Source organism: Euprymna scolopes, chromosome 33 (genome assembly GCF_053919585.1).
Source record: "Euprymna scolopes isolate OS-2025 chromosome 33, ASM5391958v1, whole genome shotgun sequence".
In the NCBI taxonomy this organism is placed as follows: Eukaryota; Metazoa; Mollusca; class Cephalopoda; order Sepiida; family Sepiolidae; genus Euprymna; species Euprymna scolopes.
In genome coordinates, this window is record NC_136514.1 from 14,028,427 (window position 1) to 14,051,055 (window position 22,629).

General features: G+C 30.4%; 1 protein-coding gene across 1 annotated transcript in view; it reads right to left on the reverse strand.

Annotated features, from left to right (window-relative positions):
- Window positions 1–22,629, reverse strand: part of LOC145258149 (speckle-type POZ protein-like) — a 148,150-nt gene that overhangs the window by 16,478 nt on the left and 109,043 nt on the right. The window contains exons 3-8 of the mRNA XM_080115938.1: window positions 17,226–17,347; window positions 16,282–16,433; window positions 14,478–14,605; window positions 11,554–11,731; window positions 9,219–9,274; window positions 5,693–5,815 (exon numbers count right to left, since the gene is read on the reverse strand). Coding sequence (XP_079972064.1) covers window positions 5,693–5,815; window positions 9,219–9,274; window positions 11,554–11,731; window positions 14,478–14,605; window positions 16,282–16,433; window positions 17,226–17,347 — 759 coding nt within the window. The remainder of the gene's footprint in view (window positions 1–5,692; window positions 5,816–9,218; window positions 9,275–11,553; window positions 11,732–14,477; window positions 14,606–16,281; window positions 16,434–17,225; window positions 17,348–22,629) is intronic.

Below are 22,629 nucleotides of genomic sequence, written 5' to 3' on the forward strand. Positions count from 1 at the left end.
CTATGTATAGGCTTTCCATGGGTGATGTTTGATATGCTCTCAGACTAAGTCTTAATCCTTGGTTTTGTATGGTTAATAATTTTTGGAGATAGGATTTACGGGTGGAGCTATATGTGATGCTTCCATAATCTAATTTTGATCTTATGTGTGTCTGGTATATTTTTAACATTGTGTCTTGGTTTGCTCCCCAGTCTGTTTTTGATATTACTTTTAAAATTTTCATTGCTTTATGGCATTTTTGCTTTAAGTTAGTGATATGTACATTGAAATTAAGTTTATTGTCCAGTGTAATACCTAGAAATTTCGTGTGTTGTGCTATTGGGATTGGGTTTCCTTGTATTTGTAGTTGTGGGTCCAGATGATATTTTTGTTTTCTGCAGAAATGAATACAGACAGTTTTGTTTTGTGCTAACTTGAATCCATTTTTATCGATCCAGTTTTCTATTTTGTTTAAGCATTACTGCATCTTTCTTTCAATTGTTATATTTAATGCAGAATATGCAATTGAAAAGTCATCTACAAATAATGATCTTTCAAATTGTGCATCGACAATTTGTGTGATTTCATTTATTTTAATTAAGAATAAGGTGGTGGATAATATGCTACCTAGTGGCACTCCTGCTTCTTGCTCGGGTTGATCTGATAGTGTGTTTCCTTGTCGTACTTTGTAATATCTTTGAGAGAGGAAGTTTTGTATAAATATTGCCATATTTCCTCTTATTCCCATATTGTGTATGTCTCTTAGAATTCCATATCTCCAGGTTGTATCGTAGGCTTTTGGATGTCGAAAAAGACTGCCACCACTTGGTGTCGTGTACAAAACCGTCTCTAATAAATGATTCTAGTCGTACAATTTGGTTGTTTGTGCTTTGTTTTTGTCTATATCCACTCTGATATTTTGATAAGCGGTTGCTTTTTTTCCAGGTACCACATTAAGCGGTTGTTTATCATCCTTTCCATAGTTTTGGAGAGGCAGCTGGTTAGGGATATGGGTCTGCAACTGGTTGGGTTACTTGCATTTTTATTTGGTTTGGCAATTGGTATGATGGTTGATTCAAATCAGGATTTTGATATTTCTCCTGTGTTCCATATTTTGTTACATGTTAAGCAACAGTTTCAAAGATGACCCTGGTAGTTGTTTTAGGAATTGATAATGTATATCGTCTGGACCTGGAGTTGTATTTCTGCTTTTATTTATTGCTCTTTTTAGTTCTTTTATGTTGAATGGTATGTTGTATGTTTCTTTGTTATTAGTTGTAAAATTAAGTTTTTCTCTTTCTGCTGTTTCTTTATGAATTTGGAATGATGTTGAGTACTGTTTGATGAATTTTTGTAGAATTCTTCAGCTAGTAAATTAGTTATTTCTTTTTTGTTTATGCATTTTGTTCCATCAGTTTTAATTAAATAGTTTATGGTATTTTGTGTTTCTTTTCCAGCTATTTTCTTTATTATATTCCATGTTTTTTTAGTTGGTGTTTGGTTGTTTAGCTGTGAAATATAGTTTTTCCAGGATGTTTTTTTTGCTTTGTTTTATGGTGTATCGTGTTTTGGCATGCATCTCTATATTTTTGTAAATTAATTGTTGTAGGGTTTTGATTGAATTTTTTAAGTGTTTTTTTTTTCTTTCTTTGACAGCTTTTTTGCAGCTTTCATTAAACCAAGGGTTTGATTTTTTTGTGGGGTTTGTTGAAGTTTTGGGTATTGTTTTGGTGGCAATATTGTTTAAGGTTTGTGTGAAATGTTTTAGTGGTTCTTCTTTATTTAGAATGTTTGTGTCTAATTCTGTTCTGCATAGATTGGTAAATGTTTCCCAGTTGGCTTTATGTAATTTCCATTTTGGGACTTTTTCTTCCGATATTTTTTGATTACTTTTAAGTATGATGGGATAGTGATCACTTCCATGTTGATCTTCTAGTACATCCCAATGGAAGTCCATATAAATGGATGGAGTGCATATTGTTAAGTCTATTGAAGACATGGATCCATTGGCTGGATTCATGTAGGTATTTTTACCATTGTTTAGTATACATAGGTTTGTTGTATTTATGATTTCATTTATTATATTGCCTTTGTTGTTGTTTTGATTACTTCCCCAATTGTTGCTGTGCGCATTAAAATCTCACATTATTATAAATGGGGGTGAGAGTTGGTTAATTAGCATGTCTATTTAATTTTTTTTTATTGGCCGATTTGGTGGAATGTATATGGAGCAGATTGTGATTTTGCGGTGTAGGTTAGCCGTTAGTGCTATTGCTTGTAGTTCAGTGTTTAATTTGACGATTGTGTGATGTATAGTGTTTTTGATTAGTATGGACACTCCTCCGATTGCTCTATTTGTTGTGGATATTTGGGTTTTGTCGTACATGTTATATTCTTTGAATTTGTAGTTGTGATTTTCTTTGAGTAGCGTTTCTTGTAGACATATTTTGTCGTACATGTTATATTCTTTGAATTTGTAATTGTGATTTTCTTTGAGTAGTGTTTCTTGTAGACATATTTTGTCGTACATGTTATATTCTTTGAATTTGTAGTTGTGATTTTCTTTGAGTAGCGTTTCTTGTAGACATATTTTGTCGTATATGTTATATTCTTTGAATTTGTAGTTGTGATTTTCTTTGAGTAGCGTTTCTTGTAGACATATTTTGTCGTACATGTTATATTCTTTGAATTTGTAGTTGTGATTTTCTTTGAGTAGCGTTTCTTGTAGACATATTTTGTCGTACATGTTATATTCTTTGAATTTGTAGTTGTGATTTTCTTTGAGTAGCGTTTCTTGTAGACATATTTTGTCGTACATGTTATATTCTTTGAATTTGTAGTTGTGATTTTCTTTGAGTAGAGTTTCTTGTAGACATATTTTGTCGTACATGTTATATTCTTTGAATTTGTAGTTGTGATTTTCTTTGAGTAGCGTTTCTTGTAGACATATTTTGTCGTACATGTTATATTCTTTGAATTTGTAGTTGTGATTTTCTTTGAGTAGCGTTTCTTGTAGACATATTTTGTCGTACATGTTATATTCTTTGAATTTGTAATTGTGATTTTCTTTGAGTAGTGTTTCTTGTAGACATATTTTGTCGTACATGTTATATTCTTTGAATTTGTAGTTGTGATTTTCTTTGAGTAGCGTTTCTTGTAGACATATTTTGTCGTACATGTTATATTCTTTGAATTTGTAATTGTGATTTTCTTTGAGTAATGTTTCTTGTAGACATATTGTTTGTTGATGATTTCTAGTGTTTCTTCGTGATTAGGTTTTAGTCTTCTGCAGTTCCATTGTAGGAATGTTGTTTTGTTATGATTTGTAAGGTTTTGCATGGGTATTGTTTTTATTTATTTATTTTTTTTCCTTATTTATCGTCATTTATAGGTTCATGAGGTAAGAGGAATATCTTTTGATTCCTCAGTCTCCATGACTTCTTGGTTTTCGAGTCCTAGAGGCACAGTGTTTTTTTGTTTATCTCTACTTTTGGATTGTGAGCGTCGTCGTGGTTGTGGTGTGTTGGGGAGTTTAGGTTCATGCGCCGCAGAGGCTGTTTCACTGTTCCGTCAGCCCCTTCTTTCTAGGGGATCCTTTGGCATGTCTACCTCTTTCTGAACACTCAGGGGAGTGGTCTTTTGGCCTGGAGAGTGAACGTGACCGGTCCGTTGAATTTTTTTTTTTTCTGCTATTTTGTTTCTTTTTTCCTCTGGTATGTTTTTTGGTGTTTGCTTTTTTTGTTTTCTTTTTCGGCTAAAGGGGTTGTTTCTATTGGGTGTGATGTTTGGGTTTTTGGTTCCAGTGAGATTTTGTTTATATTTTTTTTCATTTCTTCAATTGTGTTTATTAATATTTTGATTTGGTCGGTGAGGTCTTGGATTTTAATGTCTAAGTTTGTTGTGTGATAATTGTTGTGCTTATTAGTATTAGGAGTATTCTTTTTTGTTATTTCTGAATATTTGATTGTTTCAACTTTTTTCCTTGCTTCTGGGTAGGTGATGTTTAGCGTGTGTTTAATTTTGGTAATTTCTTTTTTCCAAATTTCACAATCTTTGGAGTAGGCACTGTGATTTTCTTTACAGTTGGTACATTTGGGAGTTTTTTGACAGTTGGTGTGGTTGTCATTTTCTCCGAACCTTCCACACACTGGGTGGTGTGTGCATTGATTCTGATGGTGGCCAAATTTTTTACATTTGAAGCAACGCAGTGGGTTGGGGATGTAAGTTTCGACTTTCAGTTTCTCATAGGCTATTTTTATTTCTGGTGGGATTTTTTGTTGGTAAAAGGTTAGTATGTACGTGTGTGCGTTTATCATTTCTCCATCTTTTTAAATTTGAATTTGTCTAATGTCTGTTACGTTCTGTTCTTTCAGATATGAACGCATTTCATCAATGGGACAAAGTGAAAGTTCACGGCTTTTTACCACTCCTTTGCATGTGTTTAGTGTTTTGTGGGGGTATGTTTTTATTTTTATATTATTGAAATGTTTCCATTTTAGGAGTTCATCCGCTTGTGGTTTCGTGAAGATTTCTATTAGCAGAGTGCCATTTCTTAATTTTTTAACCATTTTTGGTTTTATATTTTTAGATAATATTTTCTTTATCTTAAAGGGGAAAGTTTAGTTAATAGTATTTCTTCAGTAGATTCCATTATTATAAAATTTGGATATATATCTTGCTTCTCAGTCAAGTCGCTATCCGAAGTGTCTAGCAGTCTTTTTTTACGTGGTGTTTTGTAACTAATTAGGATTGTTTGTGGGTTCATCATTCCTTCTCCCCACCCACCTCGGAGCCCTAGTTGGGATGCGCACAGGGGGGAAACCCATTCGCCCTGGTTACAGGAATGGTATACTTGCATATAATGTAGACTTCGAGCATTTGTGTTTCTTAATTTTTCTCATCCAAGCAGAAAATGGGAAATATTAGAGGAAAACATGTCTAGTTTTTATTCATTATATACAATTGACCCTTAGCCACCGCTTTCACCATTTATTTATGGATCTGTGTTGATGGGAGAATGTTGTGTAGCATTTAGGTTTTGTGTAGGTTATATGTGTATAAGTGGTGTGCTAGACGTGACCAGCCGATTGATCGGATCGGGCCCATCCGACCGTCTAGCCCAGTAAGGGCCAAAGTAGTGTGTTGGGAAGTGGGGGTGCTAAAATCTGACCTCCAAGTCTCTCAACCACCAGGATCCGGTCCTAATGGCATTACGGGTCGCTACCCACGGCCAACAGGTAGCCCCATTGAGGGACTTCTACTCTCTGCAGGGAGGCAGTCGGCATATTCTGATGCCCTGCCGAGAGGGTCTAGTGGAATCTTGATCGATTTGAAAAATTTTTCATTTCCATTTGTTTTAATAATTATTTATGGACTTTAGTTTAATTGTTTTTATTATTTTGGTTGGTATTTTTAAGTTAGGGAATCAGTAGGGAAGTAGGGGTGGAATGACAAAAATAAAATTAAAAAAAAAGAATGTGGGGGGAAGGGAGGGAGGGAGGGAGGGGGTTGTTGTTTTTGTAGAACATATTTAAATTTTAGCTGAAACGTGGTGAAGCAACTGCGAAGATCAGTTATTATAGTTGGCCGAAACGTGAAGCAACTGCGAAGATCAGGATAACAGTCAGCAAATAAAAAAAAAACATACAAGTTAAACTTAGTTCAAACAAATACAATAAAAAAAGAAAATCAGAAAGACAAGGCTCTTAGTTACCTTGTCTGCTGCTGCTAAAAGGTCATCGGCCATTTTCTCTAAATTTGGTGCTTTTCCAGTATAAATGAAACGCAACATTTCTCGCATCACTTCATGATCAACATCAGTGATTTCCACACGATTCTGAAATCAGAACATTATAAACTTCAGCTGACAAATATTATCTATTGGAAAATAAATTGATAAACTAATTTGGATTTTAAAATTCTTAAAATTTTAAATCGTTTGTATTAACATGACTTTTATATACTTATATTTTGTTTGTTACACAATTAAAGCAAGGATAATATTTTATTATTATGTCTCAGATATTTTTGGGATAAGCTGATATCTTAACCAGCACACATAACTTGAGTTAAGATATCATTGGAGTTGGAGAAAATTATTGACTCAGAACCCCCGCACCCCCCCTAGAAAAAAAAAATATTTGTTAGATTAAAAATTATCCCCTAAAATAGTGTTACATTAAAAAATAGACAAAAGAAAGAAAAAGAAAAATTTCGATTAGGTGTTGCATAGTTTTATGAACCAAGCACCATGAATTTTTGAACATATATTTTCAGCAACGTGAGCACATTTTTTTTTTTTTTTTTGCCATTTAGGGAGTGTGCCCACCTAAACTCACTTCTGCCCTAAAAAGATTTTTTGACGTTAGATATAAAAATATTAATGGAAAAAATCACTACATCAAATTTAAAGTTAGATTAAAATATAATTTTGTTGCACTTCACTATTTTTTTTTTTTTACAATAAATTTGATATTCATCACTTCCATCATGATTGCTACCGGAAGCCGTGACAAGGTAAATCAGTTCCTTCGCTTTTTTCCCCCTCATGCCTATATTTCCCCTGTGCATGTACTCGTTTTTTTATTACATTTTTCCAACCTTTCTTTTTTATTTAATAATTAATAATTTCCCCTGTGCATGCACTTTTTTTTATTACATTTTTCCAACCTTTCTTTTTTATTTAATAATTAATAATTTCCCCTGTGCATGTACTCGTTTTTTTATTACATTTTTCCAACCTTTCTTTTTTATTTAATAATTTCCCCTGTGCATGTACTCGTTTTTTTATTACATTTTTCCAACCTTTCTTTTTTATTTAATAATTAATAATTTCCCCTGTGCATGCACTCGTGTTTTTATTACATTTTTCCAACCTTTTTTTATTTAATAATTAATAATTTCCCCTGTGCATGCACTCTTTTTTTTATTACATTTTTCCAACCTTTCTTTTTTATTTAATAATTAATAATTTCCCCTGTGCATGTACTCGTTTTTTATTACATTTTTCCAACCTTTCTTTTTTATTTAATAATTAATAATTTCCCCTGTGCATGTACTCGTTTTTTATTACATTTTTCCAACCTTTCTTTTTCATTTAATAATTAATAATTTCCCCTGTGCATGTACTCGTTTTTTTATTACATTTTTCCAACCTTTCTTTTTTATTTAATAATTAATAATTTCCCCTGTGCATGCACTTTTTTTTTTATTACATTTTTCCAACCTTTTTTTATTTAATAATTAATAATTTCCCCTGTGCATGCACTCTTTTTTTTATTACATTTTTCCAACCTTTCTTTTTTATTTAATAATTAATAATTTCCCCTGTGCATGTACTCTTTTTTTTATTACATTTTTCCAACCTTTCTTTTTTATTTAATAATTAATAATTTCCCCTGTGCATGTACTCGTTTTTTATTACATTTTTCCAACCTTTCTTTTTTATTTAATAATTAATAATTTCCCCTGTGCATGTACTCGTTTTTTTATTACATTTTTCCAACCTTTCTTTTTCATTTAATAATTAATAATTTCCCCTGTGCATGTACTCGTTTTTTTATTACATTTTTCCAACCTTTCTTTTTTATTTAATAATTAATAATTTCCCCTGTGCATGCACTTTTTTTTTTATTACATTTTTCCAACCTTTTTTTATTTAATAATTAATAATTTCCCCTGTGCATGCACTCTTTTTTTTATTACATTTTTCCAACCTTTCTTTTTTATTTAATAATTAATAATTTCCCCTGTGCATGTACTCGTTTTTTTATTACATTTTTCCAACCTTTCTTTTTTATTTAATAATTAATAATTTCCCCTGTGCATGTACTCGTTTTTTTATTACATTTTTCCAACCTTTCTTTTTTATTTAATAATTAATAATTTCCCCTGTGCATGCACTCGTGTTTTTATTACATTTTTCCAACCTTTTTTTATTTAATAATTAATAATTTCCCCTGTGCATGCACTCTTTTTTTTATTACATTTTTCCAACCTTTCTTTTTTATTTAATAATTAATAATTTCCCCTGTGCATGTACTCGTTTTTTATTACATTTTTCCAACCTTTCTTTTTTATTTAATAATTAATAATTTCCCCTGTGCATGTACTCGTTTTTTTATTACATTTTTCCAACCTTTCTTTTTCATTTAATAATTAATAATTTCCCCTGTGCATGTACTCGTTTTTTTATTACATTTTTCCAACCTTTCTTTTTTATTTAATAATTAATAATTTCCCCTGTGCATGCACTTTTTTTTTTATTACATTTTTCCAACCTTTTTTTATTTAATAATTAATAATTTCCCCTGTGTATGTACTCGTTTTTTTATTACATTTTTCCAACCTTTCTTTTTCATTTAATAATTAATAATTTCCCCTGTGCATGTACTCGTTTTTTTATTACATTTTTCCAACCTTTCTTTTTTATTTAATAATTAATAATTTCCCCTGTGCATGCACTTTTTTTTTTATTACATTTTTCCAACCTTTTTTTATTTAATAATTAATAATTTCCCCTGTGCATGCACTCGTTTTTTTATTACATTTTTCCAACCTTTCTTTTTTATTTAATAATTAATAATTTCCCCTGTGCATGTACTCGTTTTTTTATTACATTTTTCCAACCTTTCTTTTTTATTTAATAATTAATAATTTCCCCTGTGCATGTACTCGTTTTTTTATTAAGCTTCTCCAATCTTTCTTTTATTAATAATCATTGGAAAGTTTTTTTCAGTCTTATTTTAATTAACAATTATTGAAAACACTTTTAAAAATCTTTTTAAACTATTTTGGGAATATTATGCAATTGATACGTTTTTTTTTTATGATGTTTGAAGTTTTATTATTTTGATTTCAATAATTTTTATACTTTCATAAACATATATAAATTTAAATTAAAAAAAAACATGTATCTTTATAATTTCATAAGCATATTTCTTATATATTTAAAATAAAATTTAAAAAAATTCTTTAAATGTTATTAAAACTGCAAATAAAAACTAATTGTTATTTTTATCTGTATAATTTTGTTAATTTTTATTGTATATTTTTCAATAATGTCCTTTTCTTATATTTTATTTCAATAAATCACTTCACAATAGAAATACTGAAGAACAATAGAAGTGAAGGAACTGATTTGCCTTGTCACTGCTTCTGGTAGCATCTGCACCGGAAATTCTGACATAACCAATTTTTTTATTGGGAGGGATTTTTTTTTTTTTTTTTTTTTAACTTACCTGTTTCCTTTCTTCCATCTCATGCTCAAACATTGCATTAAATACAGGCGAACGTGCTACAAAACAAAAATATCACAACAGGTACAAAAACATTTAGAGCAATAAAAAATTTAAATTCATTATAACAATTCGTTGAATATTTTTGATAATTATATAATCTTTTCATAATAATCATCTGAAGTGTTTGATCTTTTTTTTTTTTTTAATAAGTTGTTGTGGAAGCAGAGAAATCATGAATTGCAAAAAGATTGATCAACCAAGGATAACTTAGAAGCAAGTATTGGACAAAACTGTATAACGTGGAGTTTGGAAACAGTTGACCCGCTTAAGCATAATAAACAGAATACCAGACCTCCACATTATTTTCACACTAGAAATTATTTTTGGGAGGGGGGTATAAACAGGTGGCAGTAATAGTAGATATTTGCATGTGAGTGGAGTTTGGAAGCAGCTGACACACTAAACTATGAGGTTTGGAGACTGAGCTTGCCAAATAAAAAAAAAAAGTCTGATCCTTAAACAAGGGAAAAATGATGCTGAATGATTAGAAATAATACAGTAGTTACTTTGTGTATTGTACTCTGAATTACTAGCAAGAAGACTCGGCATTGTCCGGGATTGAACAAGTAACAGCATGTCCATATTGTGCTCAATTTATAGCACCATGTTAATTTTATTGTTCATTTTTTTTTTTTTTTAACGTTTTTTAACATTAAATGATTGAGTGATGGGGGGGTTTAAAGTAAAGTGATATTAATAAAAATCAATTTCAGAAAATTTACAGTCTTTAATTCTCCCGTCCTTGACATTTCATCAGTTTTCACAAATCAATAAAAATGTTAGTTCTTATTTGCCTCTTCACATGCGCAGAGTTAGACAACAAGGTTTTCAATGTAGGGGAACACAGCTCCCAAAAAACAGCACGCCACATTGGAACAAAAATTCAAAATTGTCTAGAAAAAGGTCTCAACGACAGAATAGACTAAATATAGCATCAGAAAAGTACTACACTTTGCTAGAAGCAAAGTGTAGTATCTTTTTCCAAGGAAGTGATGCTTTAAATCCTGAACCTGTTTTCAACTATAAATGAATAAAATAAGACTATGAAGGTGAAGTAGACCAGACATTGTAATGTTGTACACTTTTTTGATCCAAATAAAATATATTATCCAAGTACTTTGAGTAATATCCTTTCAGAATATATATGCTTATCGAAGTGAGGAATGTGTGAATAAATAAACAGACAGAAATTCAATCTATATACTAGTAAAAAAATTATGCTGTTTTCAAAATTTGTTCAGAAACACATAATTGGTCAACAAAAAAGGAATAGGAGGAGTACACATTATTAAGGCAGTAGTTTTTACAAATGTCAAATCATTAAAATACTGAAAATAAAACTTTTTTTTCTTTTTTTCCGTTCACTATGATGCTTGATTTTTTTATATACTTGCCATATCCAAGTATCTCACAAGTTTAAAGGATTTTTTTTAACTGGATGTTTTATAAATTAAAAAAATAACCCTATATAAAAAAAAAAACTGACAAATATTTATTTTTAAATGGAGTTATTTTTTTTAAATAAAATTCATGAAAATTTAGCTAATTTTTATGAAATTTTAACAATATCATTAGGCATCAATAATCAAATATTCATAAATTTCAGTTTTTTTTCTTTGAAATATTTTAAGGATGGATTATAAGATGAGAACAACCAAATTCAAATATTTCAGATTTGCATTAAATTTGACTCATAGTTATTAAACATCAATTAAGCAAGATTGCTTGAATTTTAATTTCTTCTTAAGGACCCTTAAGCTAATGTCATAAATTATAGACATTTTCTAGAATCAAAATAATGTAATGAACTTTGATCACACTTGGAATAAAGATTCTAGGCATGAGGTTTAATTTTTGTAAGGAGACAAGTGTCAGAAAAATGTTTTGTTTGAAGAATTAATTTTACCCATCCTAGGACAGGTATGTTTTTATAGTACAGAAGAACCCCAGGATACGGAGACCCTAAGATATGTTTTTTTTTTTCAGGTTACAATGTGGAATACAATGTTTTTTCAACACCTGGTTATGGTATTTGCCCAGTCTTACAATATTATTTATAATCTTATTTGATTATATACATGTGTATTATATACTGTACTGTATTTTGTTACTAATATTTTATGCTGTATTCCGAGGTTCTACTACAAAATAAAAAAAAAACTAATTGTAATAAAATGGTTGAAGTTTTAAAATTACAAAATGTTTCTCATTTTTAATATGTTATTCTTTTAAGCCAAATGCACAAAAGAAAAAGGTATATTTGTTTCCACCGTACCTGCCAAAATAGCTTTATGCGCTTGGAATTCTCGGCCTCCAACACATAACGTTACATCACTGAAGGACGAGCGCTCAAACAAACCACCTAGATCATCACTTAGCCGACATTCAGGAACCTTCACAGGTGTACAATTGCTCTGACCGGATACATTTACTGTATCTCCAACTACACTGACCTAAAAATAAAAGAATAAAAAAATTTTTTGACGTAAATATATATGTAGAAATATTTAAATGCAGAGGATGCAAAAAAAAAAAAAAAAAAAAAATTTAAAACAGGATTTTCCAACAAGGTTAGAGCAGTGGAAAATTCCATTACAAGTGAAAATTTTACAGTTATGGCCACATTTCAGGATATTGTAACACAAACAGGAAATCAGTAGTGACACATAGCAGTTGAGTTAATCAAATCTTTCTCTTTTTTTCTGGATTACAAGAGAGCAGTCGTGCTTTGAAGAGTTGCTCCCTTCTCTATAGGGAATAGGTTTGAGGTATTTTGTACTTATATTGTATTCTGAAGAGAAATATAAAAAAAAACCTTAAAAAAAAGAAACACATTGTTAACCCCTTTTTTAATTGCTCTTATTCAAAAGAAAAAAAGACAACAATGAAAAGGAACAAAGAGAATGAAGTACTGCTACTTGTTATCAAACCAACACAATGCATAATTAGTACAAATATACCAATTTCCCAAAAAAGGATAATGTAAACCAATTTACCAGTCATTTGAGACATAATTATATATATATATATATATATATATATATATATATATTATATAATTATTGTTATGGAAAAGTAAAGCTTTAACAAAGCAAAACTTATCAAGATAAAAAAAAAAAAGAAGCTCAACACTTAAGGGGAGCAAAAACAATATTAAATGAAAGATAAGGAATAAAAGTTTTATATAACTTTATTATATCATCAGAACAACAAGAAAAAGTTCAGGGGAAAATTTACGAAAACAAAAACTAATGACCTAAAGAGGTTTTTTCTTACTTTTCCTTATTGTTCTGATGATGTAATAAAGTTATGGATTACAATAGAAAAATACGAGCATTAAAAGTAATATGGTTAAGCTTAAACATGGAAAGGTAAAGGACTAGTTGTTAAAACTGGAAAAGAAAAGGACAAGATATTCTTGTAAAAATATAAATTTAGAACTTAAAATAATAAAATATTAAGATTTTTTTTAAAATTTAATTTATAACATTATATAATCAATTCTTAACGCTGCAATATTTTAATATCTTGCCCTTTTCTTTTCCAGCTTTAACAACTACTTCTTTACTTTTCCATGTTTAAGTTTAATCATATTACTTTTCATGCTCACATTTTTCTATTGTAATCCATGATTTTTCCAAGCTTCCAATAAATTCACTTGTTCTTTGTTTAATTTCAGTCTTATTTTTTGCCTCCATAAACACATATGTAATAACAATGTATGGCACTTGTTTGCTTTCAATAAAATCACCCCAATTATCTCCCTTTCATGCTTTCATTCTGTTTCACTTGTTACTTCTCTTTCTGTGACAGCAGTGAATTAGTAGCAACAGTAGTCGCTGAAGCGAGGTGGTTGCTATGGAAACCAGCCATAAAAAGCGTCATTCACCTCCTTACATATTTTTTTACAATTTTGGACACCAGAAAATTCATCGTAACTTTGGTTTTACTGAACGAAAATTAAAATTTTTTTTTCACAATATAGCTGAGAAAGTGATCTATGAACTGTAATATTTGTTTGAAATTAAGTCGAACAATGAGAGCAGTGAAGCCTTAAAGCAGTTCTAAATGACTAAAACTGACACTTAACAATATATTCAAATACAGGAGTGTTAATGATAACTTTTATTCCTCATCTTTCATTTAATACATTTCCCCAAAAATCTGGCCTTGATGAAGGGGAGACTAAAACTTGCTGCTATGGTTTCAAATGATCTGAAATAACAGCAAGAGGAGACTTGATTCCAAATATTTCTTATGCTATATCTTCTCTCTTTTGGAAATAGGGTACGATTATGAACATCTCCAATATACAAAAAATCTTTATACACAGTGAAATTTACTTTGTGTATAAAAACCAAAGAGTGAAAATATAACATACAAGAAATATTTGGAATCAAGTCTCCCCTTGCTGTTATTTCAGATCATTTGAAACCATAGCAAGTTTTAGTCTCCCCTCCATCAAGGCCAGAGGTTTGGGGGAAATATTGGATATTTTGTAATTCCTATGCAAAACCAGGAAAACAAACGACTATGATTGAAACATTTTATGGCTGCACAAAAGTGCCCAAAATAGGCTCTGGATGATGGATGATCCCCTTAAGGTGCGACCTTAAGGGCATATGTCACATAGTCCACTATACAATTCAGGTCATTACCTTTTCAACGAGCCTTCATCTGTTAAATTCTGATTAGTCGCTGAGATTTGGAACTTAATAAAATTGCCAAACAAATTGGTATATATATATATATATATATATATATATATATATATATATATATATATATATATACACACACACACACACTTGTAGCCAAATTAAATATTGAAATGCTCATATTTTTGGTTCTATGGGATGAAACTTCATGAACATTTGCAGACTTTTCAAAGATTATAATAGTATTCTATCGTTAAAATTTTATGACAATTAGTAAAAAAAGAACCTATATTTTCAAACCAATAAAATATGCCAAAATTTGACTACATTTGTTTATATAATGTCTTGCCAGCCAGCTTCAGTTTTGCTGCTTTGGTTGTCTCCCTTGTAGACTTGCCAGGCCACTATTAGTATGTTATTATATACATATAAAATCTAAAGTAATATTTTTTTTTCCAATTAAGAAAAAATTTGAAGATAAAAATATGCTCAACTCAATTTAAAATAAACGAGAAATGAACATGGTTAGAAAATGACTTACTTCACAAAAAATAGTTAATTTATCGTCAGGTAAAAGTCCATTAGCTTCATCCATTAGAAAGTCCCGCCTAATAAACTTCTTGAAACCCCAGTCTTTTCCCTGCACAAATCTGTATGCTCTTTGACTCTCTAAAGAAAAAAGAAAAAAAAAAAATATAAATAAAAATAAAATTAAAAAAAACGTTGAAATATTTAGCATTCCTTGTCAAATTCTCGAAAAAATAATAAAATGAGAACTGTGTGCTACACACAAACACAGATTTCTAGTTTACATAAATCAATTCCATTAGGAGTTGATTCTCACAAATGATATATATTTGCGATCAAAATCAACTTGAAGTGTTATTGCGTGGCTCCTTTGAGAGATAAAGATAATAAAAAGAAACTTGCTCTAGAAGCAAAATTACAATAACACGCAAATGCAATCATGTAATTACTCAGAGAAAAAAAATGCCGTTTGTCCAAGACAGAGGTCAAAATTAATAGATAAATTGGACATTATACTAATAATGTCAATTATAAAAATTGGATAGGAACCAATTTTTAAAAAAAATGAAATGGAAAATGATTTTTGTCAAAATTCCTCCTATATAAAAAAAAAAAATTCATAAATAAAGAAAAATCTGTATCATATATGTACCTGTGACAAAACGGAAAATATCATATTACAAAATTTATGTGAATTTATCAAGTAGTTTTATTTTTATTAAGCAAATCATTTTTAAATGATTATTTGGAATTCATAGGCATTACGGTAAGTCTTGCAAGTTTGACTTATTGAGTTACCTTCCCCCCTTTTTAAGTCGTTTTCAAAATGGCAGAAAAAACAGCTGCTCTTCTGTCGCTTATAATACTGTATTTTCTTATTTAAAAATAAAATTGATCAATTTTATTGACTTTTGGAATACAATCCAATTTTTATTTTTTTTAATATAGAGGGAATTCTGTACAACAACCTGAAAAACTGCCATCACTCCAAATTGCCAAACTGCGTTCTCAAATTAAGAAAGTGTGTCCTGGCAATGTAATATACAGTCTAAATAGATTATTAAATAGTTGGCGAACAGGGAGGAGGGTGGGGGGGGGGGTAGGGCAAGACCGAGAGAAAAGTGTAAACAAAATGCCAATCACAAAAAAAGTAAAACAAAATTGTATTTGTACAACATACGTGCTTATTTAAAATTAAATGTATTTTAAATAATTGCAGAAAAATTTTTATGTACGAACTCGTCAAAGAACATAAATTGATTAAGTTTTTTTTTTTTTTTATAAAGAAAATCGTTTCTAAACGGTTTTAAGTGATTAACATTACAAGGCCGATCTCGTAAGTTTGAATTATCGTGGAGTTGCCTATTTTTTTTTTTGTTTTTTTTTCCAAAATGGCAAAGCAAGGCAGTCCCTTTTTGCCTCCCCATAAACTACTTGATCGATGTACATGATTTTTGGAATACGACATCTTTGTCCCGTGACAAGTACGTACATCAAAGATTTTGGCACTTCTATATTATAATAACGATAATAGTGTCTAATGCGATGTACGCATATTGGACATTTATGAAATTCGTTCACTTTTGATTTTTTCATTCAAATTTAGAGAAAGAAATCTTATGCTGTTTAGTTTCATTTACTTTGACAATGTAGTTCATGTGATATTTTGATTTAAAGTTAAAAAATTTGCAAACCTAGCAGAGACATGAATACTTTAGCAAGTACAAAAATAAAATTCAGGCTTATGATTAGGCATGGACAGTTCAAATATTTTTAAATTAAAAAGATTAAGGGAAAAGAAAAAAAAAAACACTTACCCATTGCTTTTGTTTCCTCTCGTTTGGCATTCAAAATAGAAAATTTAAATTTGGCCCTTACTTCACTTTTATTACAAGAAACTAATAATAAATATAATGAGAGATAATCTTTACTTTCTTCATCCAATCCTTTTGGGTTGACCCGCAAACACCTAAATGAAATAAGAAATAAATTTTCTTTTTTAAGTCATACTTTTTTTTTAAAAATATATTTAAATCAAGTATTTAAATGATGCAAATATTATTTTATTTGTATGTTTTTGTTTATCTTGATAAATTCAAAGTAACAAACTTAAAAAGTGCACAACAAAAAAAAAAATTGGTGAGAACTTGAATGTAGAGTAAATATTTGTGAATGGTGTACTGTGAAAATATTTGGTAAAATTCAGTTGCAAGTTTACACTCTTCTCGATATTTCAGATCTCATCCTTAGCATGTGCGACACTGAAAATACAATTGCAAGTTACTTCGGAGTTCTACCTGGTCATGGCTGATGGAACAGGAGCACACTACCTCTGTGGATTAAGTAAAGGATTCTGTTCAAAATTCCATGCAGTGCCACACCCGCACAGAGGATCGAACCTTCAACATCCAGAAGAGTATAATTTACAAATGAATTTTACAAAGTACTTTATCCACTACTCCACATTGTGCAAATAACACTCAAGATGAGAATAGTAGTTCAAAGAATCAAATAATACGAACCATGAATCCTCATCTGTAGACTAAAAATTGACAGAGTTATTGCATAGAGAAATGTACACAGACACTTTCACTTTTATAGATATATAGATATTTAGAGATTTCTAAAGAATCGGAATCGGTAATTGTATCGGAATCCAGAAAAATATTGGAATCGTCCCATCATTAATATATGAAATTCAAAATAAAATGAAAACAAGATTAAAGAAATTGGAGGGGAATAGATAAATATTGACACTTACCATTTTAATTTATCATTTGCTCCAGCAGAAAATGTTGAACTTTTTAATACTTCTCCCATTTCTTCTCGACAAAAACTAAAATTGTTTATTGTCCAGATATAGGAGAATTTTACTACTTTCACCTGAAAAATTAAAAAAAGAGAATAACGATCAAAACATTTCATAGATTTTTAAGTCTTAAAAATACACTTAGAAAACTTACAATAAAAAAAAAAAGTGCTCAACTAAAACAGCTTGAATAACTAAAGATTGAATAACTAAAACAGTTGAAATAACCAAAAAAAAAAAAAAAAAAAAAAAACAGCTTATATAACAAAAAAAACACCCCAGCTTATATAACAAAAAAAAAAACCCAGCTTATATAACAAAGAAAAAACTGCTTATATAACAAGGAAAAAACCGCTTAAATTGTCAAAACAGCTTTCATAACTAAAACAGCTTTCATAACTAAAACAGCTTTCATAACTAAAACAGCTTTCATAACTAAAACAGCTTTCATAACTAAAACAGCTTAAATAACTAAAACAACTTAAATAACTAAAACATCCATTGTTGCTACATTTGGGCAGGAGTTGCTCGGTGTGCCCTACCCCACTTTAGTAGAGTTTAAATCTGGCTTTAAAACCTAGGTGATGCCGTTTTCTCTTAGCTGTAACCTCTTTTCCACAGAAGAGACGTTGTGAGCCTACCTTCCCTTGCTAAACAATATACATTTTCACCCACTCTATCCATGTCTAAGTGCAGATTCCATGAACAAAGCTTTCTTAGAGCTGCTCGCCTGTGGAACATTGTTCCGCTAGTATGCTTTCCGGTTAACTACATTATCACAGCCTTCAATTCAAATGTAAACAAATTCTTGTTGAGCGTTTCCCTTAAATAATTAAATTCTACCCAATTTACACCATTAATGATTACTACACTATCACCTTACATTCATTAACTCCTGTCCTTGAGTATTAATAAGTGCTGACTCCCTTGAAGAAAAAAAATAATATCTAAAAAAAAAAGACTTAATATAAAAAAAGAGCTAATATCTAAAAGCTCAAAAATGAAGAGCTCAAAAATGAAGAGCTCAAATATGAAGAGCTCAAAAATGAAGAGCTCAAATATGAAAAACAATAAAAACAAATAAATAAAAATTTAAAAAGATTAAAATGTTATTTAAAATCACAATGGCAATATAAAATTTAATTCAGAAATTTTTTTTATGCAAACAATTTCTTGTTATAATCTAACGTTGTGGGTCTGTCGCCTCTCCCATGCGTTAATTTTTGTGGGTATATATCATTTTGTATGTAAGCATGTGTATTATGGGTGCTTTTTCTTATCTCTATATTGTTTAAATTGAGACAACTTCTAGGTGTGTGCATCTCACAATGGTGAAATTATTATTTTCTTAAAATTATTTATTGCAATCAAAAAATGCAATAGCATAAATTTAAAATCATCAGGTCAATAAGAAAATGAGGGGAAAATGTAAACGAGCCTATTTAGGCCATGACATTTTGAGGCTAAATGCTTCTCATCAGAAGAGAAAAACCGGAATTGGGTTTAGTTTTTGGAATCTCTCTGGATCAATTCCATACATGTGGGATATGTCTGAAGACTATTTTACATTGCAGTCCATCCTGAAAGCATTTCCTGATCATGAAATGACCCCTGAGGTTCGTTTGAAGAGTACCTTACCCCAGATTCCATTCACTGGAGTTTATTTTCGAATCCACCTCTATTGATCATTTAGTTTCAAAATGCCATGGCCTAATGAATTTCTTTTACATTTTCTTTATTGACCTGATGATTTAATAAATTTCTATGTAACTTTTATTACTCATCTTTTTTAATTTAATTTATAAATCGCTCCTCTTAACAGGGTAGAGCCCCTGCTATCCTGATAGATTTGCTTTATACAGAAAATATTCATTTTTAGCCAATTTATTCTACAGTTCATTTATTGTTTATTTATATATAGTAAAAGTTACAAAAATTTATATGGCAATTAAGCTACACAAAATTTCCCCATGTTAGCCTTACAAATCTTCACAAGGATTCTTTGTAGCTTAATTGCCATATATATTTTCATAAATACTACTTAACGACTCGCTATTGAAATAAATACTCATAACTCTGATACATAAAATATTATATGCCCTTATAAAGCTTTATACAGATACATAATTATACATATTCCAAAACATTTAACAATTTGTGTTGCATTGTGGGTATTTGGCAAATAAGAACATTGAGTGAATTATAATTTTAGAAGTTTAAAATACCAAGAGTTTTATTCATTTTACGGCTTCGATGGCTCTCTTTATTGTTGACTTGTAACAACTTGCATGTTTCGTTTATCTGGTTTGACAGCATATCAAGTTATATTGCCCATGATATGTTCATTGGTGCAACAGTGACACAAAAGAAAATATTTCCCTTTGATTTAGAGGTACGAATGACCAAAATAATAAAAGAGCAGTTAATCATTTTATTTGATTTATGATTAAAATACGTATTTGCTTATTACAAACTGTGTCTCTCTATCAAGTCTTTCGTCTTTTGTTTTTTTTGTCTCTTCTTTTGAACAATGCAGTTTGTTTTTCTCATGTTTTTTTTTAAATAGGATTTTGAAAGTTAAAAATGTAATTATTACGGAATTGTTTGGTGAATTATTATTATTTAATTGGAATTCATTGAGATGAGTAATATTTATTAATTTTTATTTACTGCGGACCATTATCCTCATCTTTTCTCAGTTGTTTCACAATGTTTCGGCCAACTATTCCTTTGGCCTTCGTCAGGTGGTAACCGCGACGAATAGGAACTCTAAATCTCCTGACTGAATTCACTGCAATTACTGCCTTCCGTGGTGAGACGACGACAACAACTATAGAAGGCAATAATTGCACTGGATGCAAACAGGAGATTCAGAGTTCCTATCCGTAGCATTTACCACCTGACGAAGGCCAAAGGAATAGTTAGCCGAAACGTCATGAAACAACTAAGAAAAGGTGAGGATAATGGTCCACAATAAATAAAAATTAATAAATTATTAATTGAACCAAATCGTTATAAAACTATAATTTTGTTAAACTAATGTTCTTTTAAATCTCGAAAATCATTGAAAAGTGCTAATCAAGGGAAATAATCCACATATCTCTATATAAATAAAATGAACTCATTTTTCCCATCGGATTTTGACCTTAATAGGATTAAAAATCAAGATATTTCATGCAAATATAATATGCACAAACGGCAGAACAATATCTGAGGTGTGTTATAGGCTTATTATTTCTCAAATTCCTCGATAATCTTAGATTTCTATACTTTTTCTGCTGAGAAGTCACGGCCAAAATCGGTTAAGATCAATGGAAGTGGTAAAATATTTTCTCTCTAATAAATTCCTCCTCCCCCTGCCACCACTTAACACCGTTTGGGGATCGTTCACAAAGAACAGTTGAGAAGAGAACACCGGTTTGGCTTCGTAGTTCTTTCATGTGAAGTTATTTAAAATCACTAAACTAAGCTGCAGTGCTCTGTGGCGTAGTGGTTAGCGTGCTGGACAATTCACATTGTATTTTCACGTTCGCGCCGACCTACCGTAGTCGTTTTTTTTTTTTTTTTTTTTTTTTTTCCTAAACAACTGGAATGGACTTTTCTTGGTGGCCGAACTGTTAACGTTGCAGATTTTTTTTTTTTTTTTTTTTTTAATTTTTTTTCACACTTTATTTTCCTACTTTTACTCATGACTCCGGGTTTGATCTTTCCTACTTACCTACCATAACATTTTTTAAAACTCCCCGTCCCGGAAACAAACACTCGGGTAACGCCGGGTACCCCCGCTAGTTACTAATATAGATAATAAAAATCCCAATTTAAAATAATACTCTGGGTATACTTGGAGAGGCCTTTTCAAATTTGCAAGCATTTAAAATGTTGAATAGAAAGTCAATTCTGGCCTTAAATTTGCATGTATTAAAAGATTGAAAGTTTTGAAAACTACCAACCAGTCATCTTGTAAATAGAACACAACAAAATTATTTGCAGCTTTATTTATTTATTTTACAAAGGAATCACCACTTATCAGGGCTCAGAAGCCACTCGAGGATATGGATTAAAGAGTGTACAGTGGTCAAAAGGACAATATCATAGTAATCGTTAGAAGTGTAAATTTGGTAAATTAGATCACTTGAGGGGAATGGCTCATCAAGAACTTGTTTACATTGGACTTGAAGACGGCCATATTGTAGTCAGCTGGAAAGCAGGTAAACGGAAGAGAGTTTCACAGGTGTGCAGTTCTTAGAAAGAAGCTTTGTTCATGGAATCTACGTTTAGGTTTAGGCACAGATAAAGAGTGGAAGAAATTATTGATAGTGTTTACATGTTTGCAGTTTTATACTAATTTGCTTCAATTAATAATTCAGTGAGTAAACGATGCCATAATTATTAAATGTAATTTAAAAAAAAAAACAATCTTAAAAAAAAAAATTAAAAAAATAGAAAAAGAAGTAAAAGTAAAAATATTCCCGGACAATACCAGGTAGACACAGTAAGTTATACATAACATTATTGAGTTATAGTTTTTATGTTTGTGGTGCAAATTCAAACGTTTTTCCTGGGAGTATTATTATTATTATTATTATTATTATTAGTTTGGTTGCTGATTCTACAGTCCACATCAGTAATTATACTACTGCTGCTGCACTTCCCCGAGTAACAAGATATCTTAATTTCGAAAATATGGAGATCCGTTCTCAGTCCCATTACTCAGAGGTTAACACGAACCTTCGGCCTTCAAAATTAGACCAATGCACAAGTAAATATGGTATTTTATTTTATTTTGTAGCAAACTTATTCTGCAGAATATCATTTGAATTTGATTAAAGGTATTATTTTACTGTTTAGTGGAAAGGCAAGATAAGAAACTACCTTGGACACCCTTCAGCAAGGTGCACCCCACCTCTACCACTCCATAGAAATCCATCTTGTTTTCTGCCTACCTTATTTCCCAACCGATTAAAATAAACAAGTTCTCCCTAACTCATATGCCTTGAATACAAATAAAAGTCATAAAAAATGTTTTTCAAAAGAATTTTTTTTTTTTTTTTTTTAACTTTTTGTTTTTTTAATCTGAAAGTTAAATTTGTAATCGATGAGATTAACGTGAAAAAAACAAAAAAACAAAATAGTGTGTAAATTGTGGAATTTAGAGGCAGGGTAAGAAGCAACCTCCTAACCCGTCCACTAAATATATATATGATGGACCCTCCCATAAATTTCGAGGTATGAACGCCACCACAACAACTTGCTTGGAAATACAGACGATTTGTTTATAATGGTGAAGGCTTTGCAGAGAACCAACCACACTTTTTGTTACAACTGCTAATCTTTGTCGGTGCAATAGCTACCACAC